This window comes from Lissotriton helveticus, chromosome 5_1, assembly GCF_964261635.1.
Source record: "Lissotriton helveticus chromosome 5_1, aLisHel1.1, whole genome shotgun sequence".
In the NCBI taxonomy this organism is placed as follows: domain Eukaryota; kingdom Metazoa; phylum Chordata; class Amphibia; order Caudata; family Salamandridae; genus Lissotriton; species Lissotriton helveticus.
The window spans coordinates 1,912,691,957-1,912,716,174 of NC_136065.1; the positions used below are offsets into that span (position 1 = coordinate 1,912,691,957).

The 24,218-nt window shown below is 45.5% G+C and overlaps 1 protein-coding gene across 1 annotated transcript in view; it reads left to right on the forward strand.

Moving 5' to 3' along the window:
- Positions 1-516: 516 nt before the first annotated feature.
- LOC144755999 (keratin, type I cytoskeletal 19-like) overlaps positions 517-24,218 on the forward strand; it is a 128,310-nt gene continuing 104,608 nt past the window's right edge. Inside the window, exon 1 of the mRNA XM_078645473.1 lies at positions 517-1,363. Coding sequence (XP_078501599.1) covers positions 929-1,363 — 435 coding nt within the window. The 5' untranslated portion in view covers positions 517-928. The remainder of the gene's footprint in view (positions 1,364-24,218) is intronic.

Here is a 24,218-nt window from a genome sequence, read left to right on the forward strand (position 1 = left end):
TCATTCTTTCCATGGAGCATTATTGGGGGAAATTTAATTTAGCGCAAAATAGAAATGTGAACAAAAAGGGGAGAAAGGAGTGGCAGAGAGCAAGATAGGGAACTGGAGGAAAAGAGGAGGATAACTGGAAGAGAACAGAGGTGTGCATGTAAAAGAGAGGTTGGGGGGGTGAGAGAAGCAGGGAGAAAGAAAAAGAAAGAGAAAGCGAGACCGCTGGTGGAAGAGATGGGGATGGTGTGGGGGAAGAAAGTTAGAGACGGGAAGAGAAGAAGGGAAGGGAGAGAAAAAAACGAGAAATAAAAGAAAAAGGGGCCATGGGAAAATTCCAATCCTGTTTCCAGGTCGCGGTGCTCCTTTCCAAGACACGCATGGCCGGGAAGTGAGGTCAAAGCCAAGTGTGGGGCGGGAACGGAGGCGCGAGGAGGCAGCGGGGACGGTCCCTCGGTTCCCTCAGGACAAACCATGGCGCATTCCATCCCAGGGGGGGTGGGTCGGAAGTCGTACCCGCCCCCTCCTGTGGCACAACACACCAGCCATTATGGGCAGGTGGTAAGATTAGCCAACCCTGCGTCTCCCGCGCGCTCCGACCGGGACAATAGAGAGCTTCCACCCGAAGGAGTAATTAAAGAGACGTCTGCGGCGGGCTGGCCCCACCTCGGCTACACCCTGCTAGCATAATAAGACGAGGGAGAAGAGGCCGGTGCGCAGAGCGGCAGTTGTTATTCAAAATAAAAACAACCCGGGAAAGGAAAGCGGCGAAGAGCTGAGAGCCCGGGGATTGTGCAATCGGAAACGTGTATCTAGCAGCTGACACAACCTTGTTGGCTTGTGTTTGGCAACACCCACATTGAAAGGCATAAAAGAGTCTGGGAGAGACCGCGGAGGTGACTGTTCTTGAAAGCCGGGCCAGCTGCTTACACTGATTTCCATGCCACTTGCACCTGCTCAGGAGGCCACCATGAGTTACACACGCAAAACCACATGGGCCACCTCCACCTCCCCCCAGGGCAGGAGCGCTCAGTTGATCACAGGTGGGAAGGTATATGGCTCCTCCAATGACTACAGTGGCCTCGGGGGCAGCAAGGCCTCTGTGTCCACCACCACCGTGACATCCTCCGGGTGGCAGTCGCAGGATGGCTGGACATCAGGGGGATCCAGAGAGGGCCTTCTGCCCACCAACGAGAAGGCGGCCATGCAGAACCTCAACGACCGCCTGGCATCCTACATGGACAAAGTGCGGGAACTGGAGGAATCCAACAACGATCTGGCAAGCAAGATCCGTGAGTGGCACTCAAAGAGGGCAACCACAGGAAAGCGGGACTACAGCGCCTACGAGAAAACCATTGCTGACCTTCAGGCACAGGTGAGCCTCAGCTGATCCATGTCACATGGCACGTGCCATTCACTTGTGTTGTCAGGGCCTTTCCAATGGGCAAAGGTGATCACATGACCTCCTCTGCTATAGTGGTATATCCATTGATAATACAAAATCAGACATAGATATTTGTGGTGGAGTTGTGAGGTTCCTCCCTCTGCCCGTAGAATCATAGGGACTGATCCAGGTATTATCATGGGTAGTTGGGAGACTACCCTCAGGGGGTGATAAAGGCAGACATGGATGGATAGGTGATTTAGAAAGTTTCCTGTTAGTCTAGGTTTATGTGGAGGAGGAATGCATCCACTCCAGACCTTGCTTGCAAGGGGCCAGGTACAACACATTAGTTGCTGTTGATGGCACTACAGAGATGGCACTACAAATGTGCTTGAATATGGTTGAGGATCATCCAGTTCCTGAAAAGCAGTACCCTTGAGTGTGGCCTTGAGATTTACTCTATCTGTTTCATCATCAGTAGGTGAAGCGGTGAAGAAATTGGGAGTAGTGAAAAAGTGTGGGGAGGGGTCCATTATTCCAAAGTATCCCGCTGCATGTGAAAGACCCGGAATGCCTAATTGTTTGTTTAGAGTCTGTTCAAAACTTTGTGTTTACTTCTTTCATTCTTGTAGTAGTTATTTCTACTGTCACTTAGGCACTATACTTAGTCGCTGTAGTTGATGTTGTCTTCAGTCATCTCTTTCCTCCATGAGTTTATACCAACAGTCATTTTGTTCAAGTAGTAGGTTTGTCTACAGGCAATAACTCTTTGTGGTAGTTCTATTTAATGTAATTTAGACGATGCAGTAGCTTTTGTTTACTTAATGTTTTAAGTTGTTCGTGTAGAAGTGTATCTTGAAAGTCATAAAGTTGCCCAAATATGTTACATTTTTATTCCAATACTAGTTTGTGTCTACAGCCATGTAGTTTCCATACTGTGTTATGTCAGCTGCTACTTACTCCTTGTAGTAGTTTAGGTTTTCCTTCATTCAACCTCTTAAATGATTTATGCTGATGGTAGACGAAGTCGTTTTATTTGCAGTTATTTCGTTCTTGTGATTATTTAGTTCTTGGCGCTTTTAATCTAGGTAATAGTTCATGTCTACAGTCATGTAGGCCACATAGTACGTTATGTCTCCAAGTAATCATTCCGTGTTTACTGTATATCTAATACTGTTTGTTTCTTTGTGTGGTAATGATTTATGTCATCAGTCCCCTAACACCCAAATTAGTTTATTGTCCACAGGTATTTAGCTACTGTTGTAGCCTGTCTCTAGGTATTCACTTTCTGTAGAAATGTATGTTTAGAGTCACTTGGTATGTTTCTTATTAACAGACTCCCTTGGGGATTATGTGTTGTGGCGGCACTTTAAAGTACATAGTCCTTGGTTAATTCTGTCATTGCTAGAGAGAAAAATTCACAATCTATCACCCGCTAAAGAAGAGATGGAAAATGTAAATTTGGCAAAAAATTATATCTCAAAGGCACTGAATTTATTCTGGATTTTATGTTTTTGTAAGCAGTGTCTTATTGCCCATCTGTGTGGTAATCACTTTTGCATGGACGGATCAGTGGTTGAGTTGGTTGGTAGTCCTTGAATTGGTCCTGTGGCTGGCAGGTTACGCAAAGTCCTCCGCAGCAGGTGCTGAACCTCATTACCTTTCTTACCAGTTATGCAGTATAATTGGAGGCTCTTAAAACGTCCCTATGCGTTTGGGGTGGAAGCCAGAGAGGACAAGCAAAACACAAGTAGGATTTGCAGTCTCTGGGTAAGTTGTAGTGAAAATGCCTGAGGCAAAAACGAAGATTTTTCTGAAGTTCCTGAACAGAATTCATACATCCCGAGTGGTACAGCAGCGATGTGGTCAGAACCCTGTGAAGGCCTTGCTGTGCCTCTCCCCAGAGCCGGTGACGTCATTTCTACTTCATTTAATGTTTACAGCGGAGTCGATGGCCCTTCCCTGTTCCTACTGTGACACGTGTTTGCTCAAGCATTTCTGGCCTCAATGCCAGAATGTACTTTCTGCATATGTCAACACTGAAATATGCAACTCTATGTGCTTTGCAGCAAATGACGCTGGGCTGTAAGTGTATGTTTCACTACTGTGGAGGTGCAAAGTTTTATTTTTTATGTTGGCAAAGTTTTGGTCCGTTCCCAATCTTTTGCCTTTTGAGAAGTATACTTGCTTATCTTTGCCTGTATTACGTTTTTTTCCTCAGAGCGTGACAATTTTTACAGCATAAAAAGATAATTTTCACTTGAATCAAACCAAACCATGCTTCAATAGGTACACAGATTTTCTTCCCCGCAACTTGACTTACCTTTTGTTGAGTTTTCCTGTGCACAATGGAAAATGTATGAAGAATTTCAGTGGCTACTATTTCGCTTGTCTTGCTCAGATCACTTTACCCATCCTCGGTTATTGTTGGCAGAAATATTGTCCCAGTGAGGCTTAGGTTCCCAGTTTGCGACAGCGTTGTACAATGGAACCGTTGTGAGATTGGGTGACATCCCTATTCGATCAGACATCGCTTACACCTACAGCATTCACTTCTAAGTATGTAATGACATATCGCATTCCTCTGACTTCACGCTCAAGCATCTATGGTATAAACTCACCCAATGTGACATGACAATGCGGACTTTTAATATGGGAAAAAGTGACATACTGGCGGCGCACGGTGCTTGTAAATAAGCCCCATATGTTATTGGTGCTGCAACATTTACTAAATGACACAATTTGTAGATAATAGACATCTAATTCACAGGGGAACACTACTATCTCACTCACCGTAATTACATGGCAAATACATGAAATCTCATAAAGGCCCTCATTGCAAGTTTCTAAGTTATCCTGATTCAGGTAGAAGTAAGAGTTTCTGCTAGAAACTCGATTTATAGTAAAACTGTATAGTAAAACTGCACCTATAGGTTGTTTACACCAGGGAAACCCGACAGACTATGTTTGGAGAAACAAGCCCAGAATTTGAAAATAACATTGACGGATATGTGCAGGTTTCGGCATGTATTCCTCAATCCATAGATGAAAGGCCACTTTAGGGCAGTTATAATGCACCTTTGAATTTCTGCAGTATCCGTATTTCCGAGCATGCTTTTACAATATCTGTATTACAGAAAACCTTTCAATGAGGGCCTTGCTAGCTAATAGGTAGAACCACCTTTCTAATAACTAAACGAGCCTGTCAAGTAGGCAACTCTCAATACTTTTAACTCATAGCCAGTTTCAGTTGAGATGCCGTGTGCACAGGCCTCACACTTTATTCAGAGTACCATGTCCTCCTATTATGGTCATTGACAAACCATTACAATACATGGCCGATCAAGGTTTATCTTAGTTAAACCGTTCTTTTGATTTCACATTCCACTCTTGGAATTCCATGTCTCCCAGGTGCGAAACTTTGCTCTCGATGTCCTCGAAGTTTCTCCGCTTCAAAACAGGAGGTGGTAAAAATGGGAAATGATGTGCAAACCTGTGCTTGCCTCCATTTGAGCGCTTTGTATCCGCATGTCTGTGATCGTGTACTCTTTTTGACCAAAGTTGGTAGTACAATGGAGTGAAAAGTGTAAGTGCCAAATACCGGTTCAAAGAGCATGTACTTCCTTTTTTAATGCTGGAAGACATGTGACTGAAAGGTGTAGCTTCAATAGCTAACACACACCACTGAAATGTTATCTCACAATCAAAATGAGGTAGTTGTGAAGCTATACTTACTAGCTAAGGCATCTGTGGGAGATGTTACGCGTGTCCTCGTTACTACTGGCGTGCTAATACCGTTTTAGCTGCAAATCCAAGTTTTCAAACAATAAGTGGTGCGCTTTTTGCAGCATCCATTATTTACGGATGTGGTACGCCTGCATTTTTTTTTTCTTACAAAGGACAAATAAAGATAATACCTGTAGGACTTTGTCCTCAGCATAATGTCCAGAATTAGATGTTCAGATTTGAAAATCAGTCCTGTGGCATCAGTTTCTGCATGTTCTGCTCCATGCCACGTGTGCCTCTAGTCTAGGAGATCAAGTTTTGATCCTCTGGTGATGCCAAGATCCAGAATGAGCGGTACCACTGCTGTCTGTAACACGGGGTCACAGGTTACCGCTCAGGGACACCAGGCCCTTAGAGTAAGGTGAACATAAGGGTGAAATGATGCTAATGACAAGCTAAAGCAGTCACACCCTCATTCGGAGGCAGGTGCGGTGGAGAGACAGCAGTAAGAGGTATTTGTTTCTGTTTTCAGTTTTGCATCAATTAAGAGTGAATGGACACAGTGTTCACTAGTGTTCAGCGCTCACTCCTACCGTGACCTTTAATATCGTGATAAACCCCAGTATGACATGAGCTATTATGGTGAGGACGGATAGAAAACCGGTGCTAAGAAATGTTGTGCATGTTATTCCCCATTTTTAGAACAGGCCTGAAAATGAGGCCCGAAATCTGAATGAAGGCATGATGCAAATATAATTGGTGCAGGAGAGTTATATTACTTCTAATTTTACCACCGGGCAACAAGTCCGTGTTAAGAACTAAAAAACTGAAATTACGCGCCTTGTGCTGTAATGGATTTTTAACAGAAATACATATTGAATTAAACTTATAGTCCATTGGGAAGTGTTTATTGCTGAAGGTCTAAGAGGCACCCGCAGAGTTTAATTAAAAGTAATACAAGTTTAGCAGGGAGATATCCCAAGAGGCACGTGGGCATTAGTACAGCAATAACTTAAATCAATAACAATAGTGTCCTTAAGCCCCCCTCAACCTCCCCCCACTTACAGCACAAACACCCTACTGAGCTCGGCTGGGAGACCGCTCTTGTGCATGTAGCACTGGCATCCGCGGGCAGCATCAGGCTATGGGGTTGTGCATTTACTAAACACACAATTATCCACGGGTATCTAAAACATCCCTGAGCTCCACCCACACAGACAGGGGTTGTAGCCCTTGGCTTCACTAGGTGTTTCAGCCAAGAGGAGGAATCCCAGACGATGAAGCATGCCACTTCGGTGGGTGATGGGATTCCGTCCTTATTAAAGGACTCCTCCTATTTATGATTGGGAGCCTTTGCTTGTGTCTTCTGTTTTTGTTTCTAGTGCTTTTTGAAGCCTGTTAGACCCGTGGATAATTGTGTGTTTAGTAGTAGTTCATTTGGGGAATTAATCCGTGCAAGTCTTTAAACCTCCCTTGGACCCTCTACTCGGTATTGTATTCTTTATGGGGTTGTGCATGCCCCTCTGTCTTGCCACTGTCCCACTGTGGGACAGGGGGTCTGCACATATCCGTTCTCCAGATGTGGCCTTGTTGTGTCCTTCACAGGCATGTCCCGGGACCCCTGTGTGTATAGATGAGACCGAATCAATGAGTTGGTGCCCTATACCAATAGCCAGCCCGCCATTCCTGGCAGATGTGTGCTATTCCATAACATAAAGTGCTTTGAGGCCTCAACAAGAGATAGGAGAGCGCTATAGAAAATGCTACAATAAAATGGTTCATCATAACATTTAAACAAAACAGAACGGCAAAAGAAAAGATGAGCAAACCCTTGTATAGAAATACATTACAAGCCCCTAGGGTAGGTGCCAGATCCTACCCTGAATGCTGCCAGTGTCCCTCAGCAGGAGCCGCAGGATCCTAGCAGTCCCCATCATTGGGCGGGGCCCCCCAGAGAGCTGTGGCATCTGTCACTTCAAAAGGGATGAAACATTCTGACCCTCCAGACATGTGCACCACTACAGCTGTCAACAACATTGTCACCGCTTCGGGGGTGGGGATGGGGAAACAAGGGCTGGTACAGGATGGGATATGTATTCAGACCCTACCAACAGGGAGGGGTGACACGAAGACTATAAGAGGTCCCATGAGGGGATGTGTCACTTTCGCTACACCCGGACGTCATGGGAAGGGCAGAGATTATATGGGTGATGGAAGAAGCATCTAAGTGCAAGTGGGGGGTAAGATCGGGCTTCTCTCATGGCCAGGGAGCGATGACTTCCTCCTACCACTGGAGCAGGAAATGTGGTGCTGCATCATGGACATGCCGGCATCAAAATGGAGGTGCATCTGGCAAGCATTGCCATTGTGCATCACGTGAGTCATGCTAAGAGTCAGACATAGTTGCAACCATTTTAGAGTTCCATGTGCCCCAGAGTGTGTGTTAGCCTGTGTAAAGATGGGCATCCTGTGAACCCTGCGCCATATGCCACCATGGGCTAGCCCAACACCCAGGATGCACATTCCAGACATCAGTATGCTGTGTGCACAAACACTGGTTGCAGGACTATGCTAATTGCTTGAATATGCCTCACCCATGTAAACAAACATACATATCTTCATGTGTAAAGCTTATGTAAAGATTGGTAGACTATTCTTATTGGACAAGTAGTAGAAGTTGACAGGGACTATACATAAATTGTTTATAATAATTTAAGGGAACTACATAGTGCTTTTGATTTAAGGACTGAAACCTTTATTTAACATGTCCAATTATTAGGTAAAGTGGTGCATAAGACATCTTCACAAAGATTCAATGTGTGGTGTACCTGGGATCCCAGTTTAACCACCCTTCTGTGTAGTCCGGCACAGTCTTCGTTGACATTCAGCTGAACCTGTCTACCTCAAGACAGGTGCAGACTTATTTGTCAACCTGACTAGCCAAAGCATCAATTATTGAGTCTGGCTGTGCCCAAACAGGCACAGGATCTTCCAGCCAATGCCTGTTAGGCATGGTGATATCTTTGGTCAGAAGATCCACTGTGGTGTTGTAGTTATTTTTCACGGGGCTGAAGGTCAAAATGGGCAAGGCTGATTTATGCTATTGCTTGAAACTGTCAAATTCCCTTATTAATAGATGGGAATTTGTATAACATTGGCCTCAGTTGGTACACAAGTTTGATCCCAAATTGCACAAGCTGAAAATCTATGGTCTGAAACGATCTACCTGCGCTGGTCAGTGTGGTTCAGACAAATAAGCTCCCACTCTGTTAACATGGTATTCCGGCAAACTTCCATGGCAGTTCCAGGGATTGATATTGCCATTATATTGTGGTATTTCCATCTAATGTTCCTTCTAAGCCCTTCTCTTCATACATTTTACTCCTCTGTCTTTGCTTTATTGCCTTTCACTTGATTTCTAGCGGAAACTTTATGGTTCTGTGGCAAGCGATGCAATGCGTTCCTTATCCGATGTTCAGTTCCTTGGTGTTCTTTGCCATGCCTGAGTAGATTTGACTAAATTATGTGTCAAAGAAAGGAAATTTATGTTGCATATAATGCAATTAAAGACAAATAATACACCACATTCTGTGGCATTCTTATCTAGGTATTTCGAAAATCAAGACACCACAAATTATAGAGGCATCTTAAGAAATTCAGTAGATCCAAATTATACAGTTATTCCTTGACAAGTCTTTTTTTCTTTTTATAGGAAGCACAGCACCACCATTTTATAAATACTGATATTTCTATCTCCCATGGTAAAATAGTTCGTATAAAACATACACAATCCTATATCCACATACTTAAAATGATGAAAGGTGGGACACCTTTGTTGTGGATAACCCAGCCATGATTTAAAACCTGTCTTCGGATTCTCAGTTTTTTTATTCTATTCTCTGGAAGCACGAGTTTCAGTTCAGCAGACATCGCACATGTCATTTAAATGGTTCACTAGAAGGCATTTTAAGTTTCACAATATTAGACCTTAGAAATTGGTGCTAAATGTTTGGAATACTTCCAAACTCAGTGTGCTTTTCTGAACTAACTGCTGCTTTGATAACACAGTGATTAAAACATGAATGTATATGGATAGTGAAGTAATGCAGAATGAAAACGGAATGAATCATAATATTTAAATATAGAAAGTTGTTGGTTCTTGCTGTGGATAAAAGCCATTCACTCAGTTCATCTGGTGGGCATATTAAAATCATCCTGGCAAAATTCTGACTTATCTATACATTAACTAACAGATGAAAGGTGGAGAGAGAAAACATATTTAGTGTCCTCCATTGTGTTTGAAGTGTAACATTCTTAAAACTTTTGTGTAAGGGTGTGTGAAGTTGTAACGTCGCAGATTCGAACTACTCTTGACGTCCAGCTTTATTAAAACAATGGCACGCTTCATTAAGTTCAAAGATTGCAAGTCTTAAAAAAACGAGGTACCATTAGCCACCAATTGAGGGAAACATTCCTGCAACTTCTCCTTGCTTAAGCCGGGGGGACATTTGCTGCGCTGTGTTGCACAGGGGGGACACACGAGTGCAAAGCCATATTAACTGCATATAAGCCTGCTGTTGCTGCCACCCCCTGTGCTTGCTCTCTAATGAGGCTGGCTTGAGTGATGCACAACCTCACACCATGGTGCAGAGGTGATGGAGCATGAGCATAGGACAGCATAGGATTGGTAATGGAAGCGTACCCTTCCGGTCCAAATTACTATGCCTAGACAAACTCATAAGGAATCCATACATTAGATGAGCTCTGCACATCAGCACACATGCAATGACAGGCTTCTTTTTTTTAACATATCAGCACATCTCCCTGTGCTAACACTTGTTTTGAGGAGGCATAATTTTTGACAGAAACCTGGTCCGGCTATCTTGCTAAATCGGGTTTAGCGTCAAAACCTTTGGCTATTTGTGTTTCTCTGCCCAAGAAAAACCTGAGCAATGCCCTTCTTTACGTAAAGCAACTCAAAGTAGTGCAAAGTGCTTTATGCACTGAGAAAATACCTTTTGTGTTGGAATAAAAATGTATGCGTCGCTTTGCAATGGCGCAATACCTCAGTGAATTTGGGCCCAGGAGAGTTCTCCCCTCGGAGAGTGAATAATTCCATATGCTTCTAGAGTACCTGAAATCCATTGTCAGGCGTTAGCATGTTGATTAATGCTCTATTATTCTCTGTGCTGGGATACAGGTGCATAACAACCAAAGTACATCTAAAATTATTGACTGACGTATAAATTTGAAAGGCCATTTATGCCCATTTTCTGAAGCTCATGATTACTGGGATCCTATACACCCTGGGAGCAACTTCATTACTGACTTTCCAATGGTAGACGTCCCATACTGTTCTCTATGGTGATGTGGGCGTTATTGTTTTCATTTGGCGTGCACATTTAGTACTCTTAGCAAAGGGATTACTCTAATCTCTCTGTGCGACTAATCCAGAAGAATGCTTGATGTATTTGGCACTATTGGTTGGTGTCACATTTTATACCGAGGTGGCACCTCATCAAGATGGTATGCAGGTGTTGCATAATTTGCCGTTGTTTGCTGTATTTTATTTGTATCTTAATCTGCTGATGCAATTAAGGACAATTTCAAATATTGATCATATGATTTTGCAATCTGGAGGACATCGGAATGCATTGAACGAAACACGTGTCGGCTGAACTTTACAGGTGTGCTTCAACACCTGAAGAATAAAAACAGATGAATGAAGACCAAAACTTCTCTGGCTGGAAATATTGATTTACTCATGAAATATAAGGGTGTGTAACCGATGCTGATATGATTTAAATTAAATAATGTTTTTAGTTTCCCATGGTACAGTGCCTCGAGTGATGGAACATAATTGAAATAGACTTCCATCTGAAGGCATTCCCATTAGGAAAGAGGCGAAACATTGACGTGAGGCAGTGCTCACCAACTGTGTTCAGGGAGGTGATCTGTTTAAAGGGGGAAAGAAGGGAGAAGACACTCTCCCCTCATGTTCGTGGAGTTCATCCACACCCAGAGCGGGAGGCAAATACTGTACACCCATAGAGATTGGATGCAGGAGCCATCAAAATTGAACTTTAGTCTCTTCTTCTTGAAGACATGTGAGAAGAAACAAGCACAAAGGCCTTTGAGACTATGCCTGCCGTCAGCATTCTGTGGTGGGTCACCCACAACAGCAGAAAAGCATTGATAACCAGTGATTATACAGTCTCTCAGTCAGGATACACCTGTGTAGAGAGCAGCATCACAAGCAAAAACTTCTAATGGTGCTTCCGGGTTTGAGGGAGTTATGTAGTGCTGCAGGGGGCATGTTTCATACTGTGGATTCCCAGGGGCTCAGTACCCGGTCTGGACTCCACAGTACAACTGGTATCATCTTTACTCACGCATCATTATAGGATCAGGAAACGTCTGCTCAGTTGCAGCTTATAGAATACATCTACAGGACACCGCACGGGGAGCATGAATTTTCTAATGATGCCTCCGGGTTTGCGGGAGCTATGTGGTGGTGCAGGGGGCATGCTTCACTCCTGTGGATTCCCAGGGGCTCAGTACCCGGTCTGGACTCCACCGTACAACAGGCAGCATCTTTACTCATGCATCAGGATAGGATCAGGAAACGTCTGCTCAGTTGCAGCATACAGGAATGCATCTACAGGATGCCTCACTGGGAGCATGAAACTTCTCTGCTAAGCCTCTGGTCGGGAAAAGGTGAGACCAGCACTCCAAGTGACGTAGCAACACTCCATGGAGTGTGATGCTTCTGGTGGAGTAGGAACATGCAGAACACATGGAAAGCGAGACACAACCGGCGCCCAGCCACAGTCCATGAGTGCCCCACACGTTGTACTCCACTGCTCCGCATCCTACAAGGACTAGAAATAATAAACCGAAAGCCAGCCCTGCTCTGTGACTCATACCACCGCCATCTTCACAAGCCTCCTTTGTGCTGCACACTTGTGTGGGAGTGCATTAGGGAAACCGCAGAACCTAATAATTAAGGTGTTGGCAATAAGCGACATTGCATCAACGCCCATGCGGACTACCTGATGTTGCAGGGTTCACTGCTAGGAGTGTGAATGTTCTCCTGTGCTGTTGACATTTCCTTAAGACTTGAGGTGCTGAAAGTTGTGAAGGAGTACAATTTGCAACTTCGACTAATTCTTTTTTAAACAAGTGCAAATCTTTTGATGAATAACAAAAAGCTGCCACTAACAGCAGCCCATATAGCAGCAGAATGCTATTATTGTTGCCACTAGTCAGAGCTTCTCTCACAGGTGCTGTTTTGCTTCAGATTGGAAGAAGTCCCCTGCACTGACTGTAATTCCACACCTAGCAATGGCTTCTTTTTATGGCCCTTCCTACGAAAGCATTCCTCAATGTACCTGCCAGGAGCCCCCCTACACCTGACTGAAGCTCTCTGCACTGTTCCCTGCACCCAACCCCACACATGCAGAGAGGGTTGTAGCCACTATTTCTTGCCACAAAATGCTGCGCCCACTGATCCTCTTGTGTGAAGTCAGACAAAGTTGGGGATATACTCCTGTCCTTACTGTTGAAGTATACAGCTGCGTTGCCCTCTCAGCATGGGAGGTCTGTTTGTCCTCAGGCAGGACACGGTGTACTCTGAGATACTGAGTACCACCATGGCAGGTAAGAGTAGTTCGTCCAGTTCTGGAATTTTCTTTGAATTCTGTAACCTTTATCCCTGGATTCATCTGTAAACTTGCATAATTGTGAAAATAGAAATAGCAAAATGACTCTAAAAAACACTAGAGCCAGCATGTTCTCTTAAACAATTTCATGCAAGCTTATGAATTCATGGCCATGTTATTAGCAAAACAAAAGGTTGATTTACAATTGAAACTGTGGCCTAACAAAAGCTACAGAACTGCATCGAATTAGACGTACATACATACAGCAAAACTAAAAAAAAAACAAATATATAGGGGACTATTAAAAAAAAATGCATAACTTCATTTATGGGTATCTTGGCGCTGTTGGCAGATAACAGATGTGTATTATTACACAACGCAAAGGTTCTCTTGTGATTACTTCGGAATCTACGGATGTATCCCTGATGCCTGCACGACGGCAGATACTGTGGACGTCTCCCTGGGGACCTACACTTCAGGGGTGGTGTAGGGAAGGGTCTACATGGGCTGCATGTGAAGGGGCGCTGCTTCACAACAAGGCGTGGGAAGGGCTGACCACGCGCAAGCATGGGCCCTGATTCTTAGGGGCTGCCCCAGTATAGACGAGGCAGCGGGGCGGTTCATCCCAGTAGCGCGTGGTGACGTCACACACTCAGAGCAGCGTAACCACCTGATCTGTGATACCCGACTCGAAAGGGGTTTCTTTCCCTCATCCAGCTGACACTTCTACACCCCCTCCGTCCTGCTTCACTCTCACGGGCAACTCTGCGGATTCTCTCGCCCTCGTCTGTGGCATCCCCCCTTGAGCTAAGTTGTCTACTTCCGTTTTGGCCTCATGGCGAATACTCCTCGTGTTGCACACCACGTCCCCTTCCTTCTCTTAGCATCTCAGTACTCCGACGCACTATGAGGAGCTGCTTTTACTTTGCATGTTTCTGAGATGCATTGATGTTTAACTCCATGGAGATGGTGTAACACTGGTACCTATATATGAATTTTATGCACTGACTTGTGATGCTGACTGCCTAGATTTGTACTGCCATGCTGCCAATAAAAAAATGTAAAAAAAACCAAAAACTCAATGGTGCTCATGCTGTCACCCTCGAAAGGATGAAAGGCTGAGCCTATTCGGCACCATTACCACCCCCTTTTGTACCGCTTTGGCCGCCATAAGTGTGGCAGGGTATGCTCAGACGTGAGTCCTGTGCTCACTTTGCCACTGGATTCAAGAAAGCCAGGCTGAAGACGGCTGTAATGCCAGAAACCGGTCCTCGGAAGCTTGTTTCCGGTCCAGGGAAGGCATGGCTTGGCAGTTCGGGCTGGACTGTTCCCATGAGGCACAGGGTCAGAATGATTTGCATATAGCCTTGGCTGAACTGGGTGGCAGAGTGGGCTAAAGAACGGTGATGGATCAAACCCATATCTCTTGACTGGGTGTGAGTGTTTGATTGGTTCAGATGCTCCGTCCATCACCACCCCCTTTTGTACCGCTTTGGCCGCCATAAGTGTGGCAGGGTATGCTCAGACGTGACTCCCTTGCTCACTTTGCCACTGGATTCAAGCAAGCTGGGCTGAAGACGGCTGTAATGCCAGAAACTGGTCCCCCGAAGCTTGTTTCCGGTCCAGGGAAGGCATGGCTTGGCAGTTCGGGCTGGACTGTTCCCATGAGGCACAGGGTCAGACTGATTTGCATATAGCCATGTCTGAACTGGGGTGGCAGAGTGGGCTAAAGAACGGTGATGGATAAAACCCAGATCTTTTGACTGGGTGTGAGTGTTTGATTGGTTCAGATGCTCCGTCCATCACCACCCCCTTTTGTACCTATTCGGCAGGATTGTGGTTAACGCTGACATTAGTCCACAGACCAGATATTGATGAAGGGCTGTCATTGGTAGGTTTTTGGTTAATATAAGGAGTTATGCTGAGGGTTTCATCCTTGGTATGTTAGGTCTTGAGCACACATGAGCTTGACGACCACCCCTGCCCCAGGCACGTGTGATACCCCCTCTTCTGGCTTATTTACTAAGATGGGAATCTTTTCCCTTGGCAGTTGCAGCTTGTACCCCTCCTCTGTGCCAGCTCTCCAGGAAGGAATACATAACAGGTAATTACACTAAGCTGCATTAACCCTGCAAACAGTTATTAAACACAGCCACCCAAAGAGAGAAACAGAACCTAAGAATGAAGCGGGAGTCGCCAGGACCCTTGAATCTGCTGCTGGTTAGGAGCATGATAAACAGACTGACAGCTGCCAGGCTTGGTGGGAACGAATCGGTCTCTAGCTGCAGTGTCCTGTGCATGCTCATGTCTTGTACCTCAGCGCTGCAGATGCTGGTAATCAGTCCTGGAGCGAGTGACATCTGCAGACCTCGCCCCTCAGAGAGATTTAACGGTAGATGAAGTGAAACCATTGAGGAGGGTCCCATTTTGTAGAGCAACTTGGGAAATCAGTGGCTGGCTCTTTTGTTACCTCCAATCCCGGAAGTGAACGTGTAGTTCAGGCTCCATCAATGCCCGATTTGTGAGTGGGTGAAATTGAGGAGTTCAGCGATGAACATTTTCTGACTTCATTGTATATGTTCAAAACTCACTTAAAGTGGTGGATGTTGGGGACACAGCACCATATCTCAACGTGAGGGACGCTTGAGGCACAGAGGCCCCATGGGTTCCGGCAGACAGCATTGCTGTCATTGCCTGTGGCATCTTTTCTATTGTATCACATGTTGTGTCATTTGTTCCCGGCATTGTGTAAGGAGGCATGTTTGTTGTGCCATAGTGTAGTGTTTGCAGAAGATATGATGCATCCAGTAGTGATGTGGGGGATGGTTTGGGGCGCTTGTTTGTGTGTGGTCCATGTGGGTGGGAAGGTAGTGTCTGTGAAGGGAAAATATGTTTTAATAACCTGATGCTTCGGGCCAGGCATGTAACAGCCCTCTTATCTTTACCACTATAACTCAAGTATGGAAGATGTTTTCATTTACATCTGCAGAGGTACTTTGTTGCTCTCTCCCATAACCCTTTCCACGTCCAATTTCAAAACGCCCCTCTGTACGCGGACTCAGTTTAAGAAAAGAAACTCGCTGCACATTGATGTTACAATGGTCAGTAAACACTAACATTTATCAAAAAGTAGTTAAATCGGGGCAGAGAGATGGACTCTCAGTGCATAAACACGTATATGGGCATGTTAATGTTGGCCAGTGTGTACTTCATCCTGTGCCACTGGAGAGTGGGCCTTTCACAGCACACAAGGATTGAGGAAGCAGCCACAGACATGTCAGGTATCCTAGACTTCTATGGGTTGTGCCTTCAACTCAAACCAGATAAAGCCCAACTGCTCTTTTTGGGTAGCAGGTTAATTGCTCACTCAGAGACTGCTGGCCATTGGATTGGGGGCGGCGCATGTCTCTGTTGTGAAGAACCTGGGTGTTATCATGGACTAAAAAACTCTCACTCGACCAGCAGGTCTGAAGGCCTAAGGCCACCTGTTCCTTGCTCCTTAAGATGCTTTAGAAGATTTTAGGACATGTCGAGCATGGGTTATGGAAAATAGCTATTTAAAGTCTCATTATATGTACATTAGACTATGGAAATGCACGCTATGGCACTGGCCCGTCTTCAAACTACCCAAAAAGCAGTGGCAAGACTTATACTCAATTTACCTTGGAAAGCACACCTATCTAAACACTTGTGCAATCCTCATTGGCATCTAGTGTGCAAGAGAATTGTTTCCAAGACTCTCTGCCTTACCTTCCAGGTCATAAATGGGACTGACCCAAAGTATCTTCAGGATAAGATACTCCTGTATAGTCCTTCACATATTCTTCGATCATCCAGTATGGCCTTGCTATGTATGTATTGTCGCTTAAACTACGATGCAAGACAAAGCTACGATGGATGACAAACCTAAAACCCTGGATGTTTCTGTGAGCCTTGTTGATTTTTCCAGCTGCCCCACCAGTACCTTCTGGGCTTTACCAGTGTTTGGTTTTAGAGCGCTATACACTTGGAAAAAACCATTTAAACAAATGGCTGCATGGGTTTCATCTGGTTTCTGAGAAGGTGGAGGCAGCATGCTGGAGCGCTCATATTTGGTTCAAGAACGTTCCGTAGCCAGGCGAGGATCACTGGTCCTCAGGGGTTTCGCACAAGGTAGTGCCTTGCTATATCTTACTTTGCAATGACTGGCTTGCCGTCTGCCCTTTGCCAGCTTGCCAACGGGGGAGCTGCGTAACCCTGACTAATGAGGCTAAAGGGATTTCCTGTAATTCACACCAACCTTCCTGTCAAACCTGAGTAGGTGTGAGAAAACTATATGTAACAGCCACACAAAAATGCTGCTTTTCTTTGAATCCTGAAAACAGTGCTAGAGATGATGCTTTCTCAAGGAGGACCAATACATACACGAGGCCTGTAAATCTGGATACAATGCTCCAGATAATGCTTACATGACTGTACATTACGTGAGTCCTCCAACATGAGTCCTCCAGAAATGGACAAAACACTCAAGATAAAACCTCCAGAGGTGAACATGGTACTCCACATGATGCCATCTGGGTGCAGAGACTTAGGCTACCTCAATATTTATAAAGAACTCACATTGAAAACATATCCACAGAAGGAGAGAAAGACAAATATATGCAGCGTGTATGGTCACACGCATTTTATTCATGATAAACATTCAATAGCTAATTTATCAAAAATGGTAGAATACTTACTTGACCAAAATGAAGACTTACACATCAATACTGATTTCAGAAAACTTAGGGTGAATCGATGATACACCTTTCGCATTAACATTCATTAAAGAACCACACACACTAAAAAGCAGATTAGAGAGGAAATCACAGGAATGTATTAGCAGTGGAATGTTATATAGAGGATACGATTTGAACAAATAACATTAGAAAGTATTAAACCGATATGTGGCATTGATGCATCTTCGTGTAGCTTGTGTTCAAATGCTGGCTCCATACCTGGACACAATACCCCAGATGAGACTTAAAGAACAGTACACAATGAATGCAAACAGGGCCTACAGAACTCAATGTAATAATACAAATGGAGGCACTGGAACTGAATATGACACTTAGTATGGCATGTTCGGACCTGGATTCAATCCTACAGCTAAAGCCTACGGTACTGTGCACAATATTACCTCCTGTAATAGTTTGTTTTCTACAAGGATAACCACCCACTCCTTTACCATTGAAATCTATTTTCAGTCTAAGAAAATACCTGAAACTATTAGTAAGCTGCTGTTTTGAAACCCTGAGAGTTTAGTCATCATGACTATTTCCCTGGTATAAGCCCAAAATAACCACTACCAGAGACACTTACGGGTGCTGTGAGTAATCCTAATTGCCCTAACTGCTGGTGGCTATTAAAAGAGTAAGACACAGGATTAATCATAATTGGGATTTAATGACCCTACTCCTAGCTAACATTGTGTGGTTTCTGGAATGGAAACTCACCAGCACATTGTGAGAGCCTAAAGGTTTCAGTAGAATTCTCAAAGCTTTAGCGGCATGCATGTATGTTGAAGACTGAGGCATTAGACCACGTGTGTGATCCTGGGTAAATCACCCCATCTCGCTCTCTTTCTCTCTCTCCACATCTCAGATCACTTAGCTGCCAATGTTCAAAGCCAGGTGAAATTTGCAAGCCTGGTTCTGTGTACTTTTCAATCGCTCTGCGGTTGATGGGCCCACTGAGCTGAAGGTGAAGGTGCTAGACTTCGGCAGATATACTGTGACTTGTTACAACACTTTTTTTTACATGGTGCATTCAGCTTTATTTATAATTTTATATATATTTGTTAAACAAATAAGCATAATTTCCACTTAAGAGTACAACAATGAAAATGCAAACATTATTATGATTACAAAATGCATGAGTAACAAAAAAAACACCACCAAGCACCTCAAATGTAGTTAGGCATTTAGGTAATAAACATATTCATAAGTTATTTCTATTTGTTTTACAAGACCTCTAATTAAATGTAGAATTATATCCTCACATTCGCATCTCATTTTTATATTGGAGAACAAATGTCATTAAAACACCAACCCACATTTGGAAATGTGTTGCTTTTCCATATTTTCAAGATGACCCCCTTGAGAGTTTTCGAATGTCTCCAGTCTACCGTGAATACATTTTGTTGAAAAATGTGCTTCCAAAACTAAAGTGATTCACTCAAAGACTTCTTTACAAAACTGAAATATCCTCTCCCACTCACAAAACGTATGTATCAGACACTGCCTGGTGATTATATCCTAGAATCTGGTACTGTCAGGTTCATTTTTTAATGAAAAGTTTTATCAGAGTCTGTTTTCTGAGAACAATTTTCTTTTTTATGAAGGTTAGTCCCAAGTAAAATGAAATTTGAGCTCAGCATTCTATATGAAAAAAACATCTACGGTTTCTTCTTCAAGCTCCAAAGGGTAGGAATGTTTAGACACTCTTTAGATAATATCCTTATTGAGTTTTCAGCAGATTAGAAATATCAGAAGGAAACAATTTGCCTTAACCTTTTTTAGGGTTGCATGAGGGAACAACACGTGCAACTACCCCGCATGCCTTTTACTTAGCCTTCAGTTCAACACATGCGTTATTACCATGTATGCATTTACAATGAACATTATTACCACACATATGGCTTTACCACACATGCCTTTACTACGAAAATTTCGTAAAGGCATGGTTGGTAAAAACATATGCATAGCAAAAATTTGCACAAGAACAAACAATTATTCACACATGAACACACACACCCACGCTGCCATCACCTACCATTGTTGTGCCTCAGTACCACTCATTTCTTCACTTTTCATTGCTCATTGACTCCCTACACATCTAATTTCTCCTTTTACCGTCCATCGTCTTGTCGGGTCACCCAAGACTGTCCTGGGCCTCCGCCTGCAAACAGAACGTGCCTCTGAACCTTGAAGGCAGAAGGTGTGGCTGAGCAGCGTTCTTCTCAGCCTGCTGGAGAACACCCGGTCATGGTATGCCACGAGGGCCTGGGAGAACCAGCAAAAAATCTTGGTGCCAGTGTGAAACAGCTTGGTGCCAGTGTGAAACTGCTTGGTTCCAGCTAAATTGGAGGCCTTGCGGGCCGGTGTGCACCACAGAGAGCCAGGCCCATGACAGCTAGTGAGGTATCCTTCCCTTTCCAGCGGTTGGCCTGCCCAATTCTGTGCCGGCAAACAGGGCACAGCAGTGCCCGTCCCTAAATCCTAAAACTCTTCACCATGCCCTAAGCCCCAAATCCACCCACCTGGTGCACCCCCTGCCCTGAAGCCTAAAACCGCCCCTTTTCCTGGCACTGAGACCGAAAATGACCACTCTAATGATGTGAACATGATCACAAAATACTTGTTCCAGAACTCATTTTTATTGTGTGGGCTCTAAAACTAAATAAAATGGGATGGTAGAAAATTGGTATTCCTGATTGGTATTACCTCCGGAAAAAAAGCTTTGCATACATTTACGTAGGAGATTGTTTGCATTTTCATGCTCAAGGAAAGGCAAAAGTTCTGATTGTCTAATACAAAAAGGGTCATCTTGTCTGTAAAGGACCAGCATCTAGACTTACTGCAACGTTTGGAACTTCTGAATTGCTACATGAGTCTAATATATTATTGAGTGTTCATATAGGTGTATTAGAACCTTAACTTAACAACATCAGATTGACTATGATGTACTAGATTTGGGACGATATTGCCAGTCTTAAAGCAGTCTCTGTGGAATCTGCTCTAAAAACTGTAATTTCAAAACCTGAAAAATTCAGAACCTTATGCTCTAACTATAGACCAATGTCTTTACTTAATGTAGATTAAAATGTTAAACTTTAAGACTGGATAGGTCTAATGAATTGGAATATAAAACGGATTATGAATTCCAATAGAAAGCACTGATGCTTTTAGTGTCATTTTGATGTAATCATATTTTTAGGTCTGGCCTTTGAGTTAGCTCTTGATATCTCACCAGTTTTTTTTAAATATGTATCTGATATGCATACTTCTAGGGGCTTTTGGTCAGCAGCCATTCACATTTTGCTTCCATCCTTCACAGCAAATAAACTGCGGCACTGGGTCAAAGCACTTCAACAATTGGCTCCCCTCTATGTGAGTGATGGCATGTTGCTTGTGCACAACCAACACAAAAACAGCACCATTTAACACCAGAGCTCATGCAACAACGTGTTCTTTTTGTTTTTACATGTTTTACCTTTTAGCTATATATTTTAATTTTTACTTTTGCGAGGGCCCAGCATCATATCATGCACTGCTAGCAAGTCCTTGCTGCAGCCTACAATGCACTACATCTAGTGTGACACAACAAGTGGCAACCATCTTGAAATGAGCTGTAGCAATCTTTGTTAACAACAAAGATTGTCAAAAACATTCCAAGATGGGCGACCCTCCTTCGCGCGTTTGTGTGCTTAAGTGAGGTGACTTGTGCTTAGATCTTGGAGGATGAGAAAGTAACAGAACGTGTCATAATTGAAGTAAAAACGCGGCACTAATTGCAAGGTTTATTAAATAATGATTGGTTGCCATGTTCTTTCCTTTTGGATTTTTTTCTGGCAGATAAGACATGCTGAGTTCCATCATTGCTTTCTGCTTATATTGTTGATTCAGAGAGATTGGATAGGTATTTAAGACATCGTATTCAACTTTTGCAAATTGCATAGGAGGCATACGGCCAGATTCATCAATGTCCCGTTTTGCGAGTCCTTAATAGCGATTATTAAGGAATCGCTATTAAAGAATCGCAAAACGGGATTCATGTAGAAATCGCAAAAAAAATTGCGATTCCTACAGCTTCCTTATTTGCGAGGATGCGATTTCAAGGGTGCCAGGGGTGTCCAAATGACACCCTGTAGCACCCCTGAAATGAAAATGTAGACTGATGTTGCGCACACACATGTCCAAAGGACATGTGTGTGTGTAACATACAACTTAGAAAAATGCACTGAAGTGCATTTTTCTAAGTTTTCGCTATTTACCACGAAGTCAGACTTCGCGGTAAATAGCGGCCAAAAATTGCGAATTCGCAACTCTGAAATGGTTCATGAATTGCATATAAGGAATCTCAAGTAGAGATTCCTTAAATGCAATTCCTCGCAATATAGCGATTTCGCATTTTGTGATTTTTGCATTTGGGATGATGAATCCCAAATGCAAAAATTGCGCTCGCAAAGGGTCAGATTCTCAGAATCTGGCCCTTTGCGAGCCGAATTTCCCTTGATGAATCTGGCTGATAGAACCTAGAATTCATTCTCTGCTCCAGTAGGAACCGGTGTTCCGTCTTTTGGGCATGGAAGATGTGCTTTCATTTTTAGGGCTCGCCTGCTGTGCGCATGCGCATAGCTGGCGAAGCTCTATAGGGGCTTAAACAGCGTTTACCCAAGCACGATTCCACTGGCGATTTCTTGAAGTGCATGTGCTTTTTAGGTCATTGCGCAAGCGCAAGCCCTAGAAAGCGCGTGCACAATGCCACCAGCCGCCTGCCTGCCTGCCTCGCATTACCACATCAAAGGCAGCTTCTCAGCGTGCGCTCATCCCCTAATTATTCACGGCCGGCCGGCCGTACTTTCAGTTTCACGGCCGCCGGCCGTGTCTCCTTTTATGCTAACTCCCTCTGTACCTCTCCTTGCATCCTCCTCTTTACTTCGACTCCTGCCGTTTTCTCTCTTCTCCGGCTGTTTGCTTTGCTTCCTTGTTAGGACTTGTGCCCCCCTCACCCTCACCCCCTCACCCTCACCCTCACACTCACTCACCCTCACACTCACTCACCCTCAACCCCTCACCCTCACACTCACCCTCAACCCCTCACCCTCACTCACCCTCAACCCCTCACCCTCAACCCCTCACCCTCAACCCCTCACCCTCAACCCCTCACCCCCTCACCCTCACCCCCTCACCCTCAACCCCTCACCCTCAACCCCTCACCCTCAACCCCTCACCCTCAACCCCTCACCCCCTCACCCTCAACCCCGCACCCTCACCCCCTCACCCCCTCACCCCCTCACCCCCTCACCCTCACCCTCACCCTCAACCCCTCACCCTCACACTCACTCACCCTCAACCCCTCACCCCCTCACCTTCAACCCCGCACCCCCTCACCCTCAACCCCTCACCCTCAACCCCTCACCCCCTCACCCTCAACCCCTCACCCCCTCACCCTCAACCCCGCACCCTCAACCCCTCACCCTCAACCCCTCACCCTCAACCCCTCACCCTCAACCCCTCACCCTCAACCCCTCACCCTCACTCACCCTCACCCACCCTCAACCCCTCACTCACCCTCACCCTCACTCACCCTCACTCACCCTCACCCTCACTCACCCTCACCCTCACTCAACCCCTCACCCTCACTCACCCTCACCCTCACTCACCCTCAACCCCTCACCCTCACTCACCCTCACTCACCCTCAACCCCTCACCCTCAACCCCTCACCCTCAACCCCTCACCCTCAACCTCTCACCCTCAACCCCTCACCCTCAACCCCTCACCCCTCACCCCCTCACCCTCACCCCCTCACCCTCAACCCCTCACCCTCACCCTCAACCCCTCACCCTCAACCCCTCACCCTCAACCCCTCACCCCCTCACCCCCTCACCCTCAACCCCTCACTCACCCTCAACCCCTCACCCTCAACCCCTCACCCTCAACCCCTCACCCTCAACCCCTCACCCTCAACCCCTCACCCTCACACCCTCACCCTCAACCCCTCACTCACCCTCACCCCCTCACCCTCAACCCCTCACCCTCACCCCCTCACTCACCCTCACCCCCTCACCCCCTCACCCTCACACTCACTCACCCTCAACCCCTCACCCTCACACTCACCCTCAACCCCTCACCCTCAACCCCTCACCCTCAACCCCTCACCCTCACACCCTCAACCCCTCACCCTCAACCCCTCACCCTCAACCCCTCACTCACCCTCACCCCCTCACCCTCAACCCCTCACCCTCACCCCCTCACCCCCTCACCCTCACACTCACTCACCCTCAACCCCTCACACTCACCCTCAACCCCTCACCCTCACTCACCCTCAACCCCTCACCCTCATCCCCTCACCCTCAACCCCTCACCCCCTCACCCTCAACCCCTCACCCTCAACCCCTCACCCTCAACCCCTCACCCTCAACCCCTCACCCTCAACCCCTCACCCTCACCCCCTCACTCACCCTCACCCCCTCACCCTCACCCCCTCACCCTCACACTCACTCACCCTCAACCCCTCACACTCACACTCACCCTCAACCCCTCACCCTCAACCCCTCACCCTCACACTCACTCACCCTCAACCCCTCACACTCACCCTCAACCCCTCACCCTCACTCACCCTCAACCCCTCACCCTCAACCCCTCACCCTCAACCCCTCACCCTCACCCCCTCACCCTCAACCCCTCACCCTCAAACCCTCACCCTCAACCCCTCA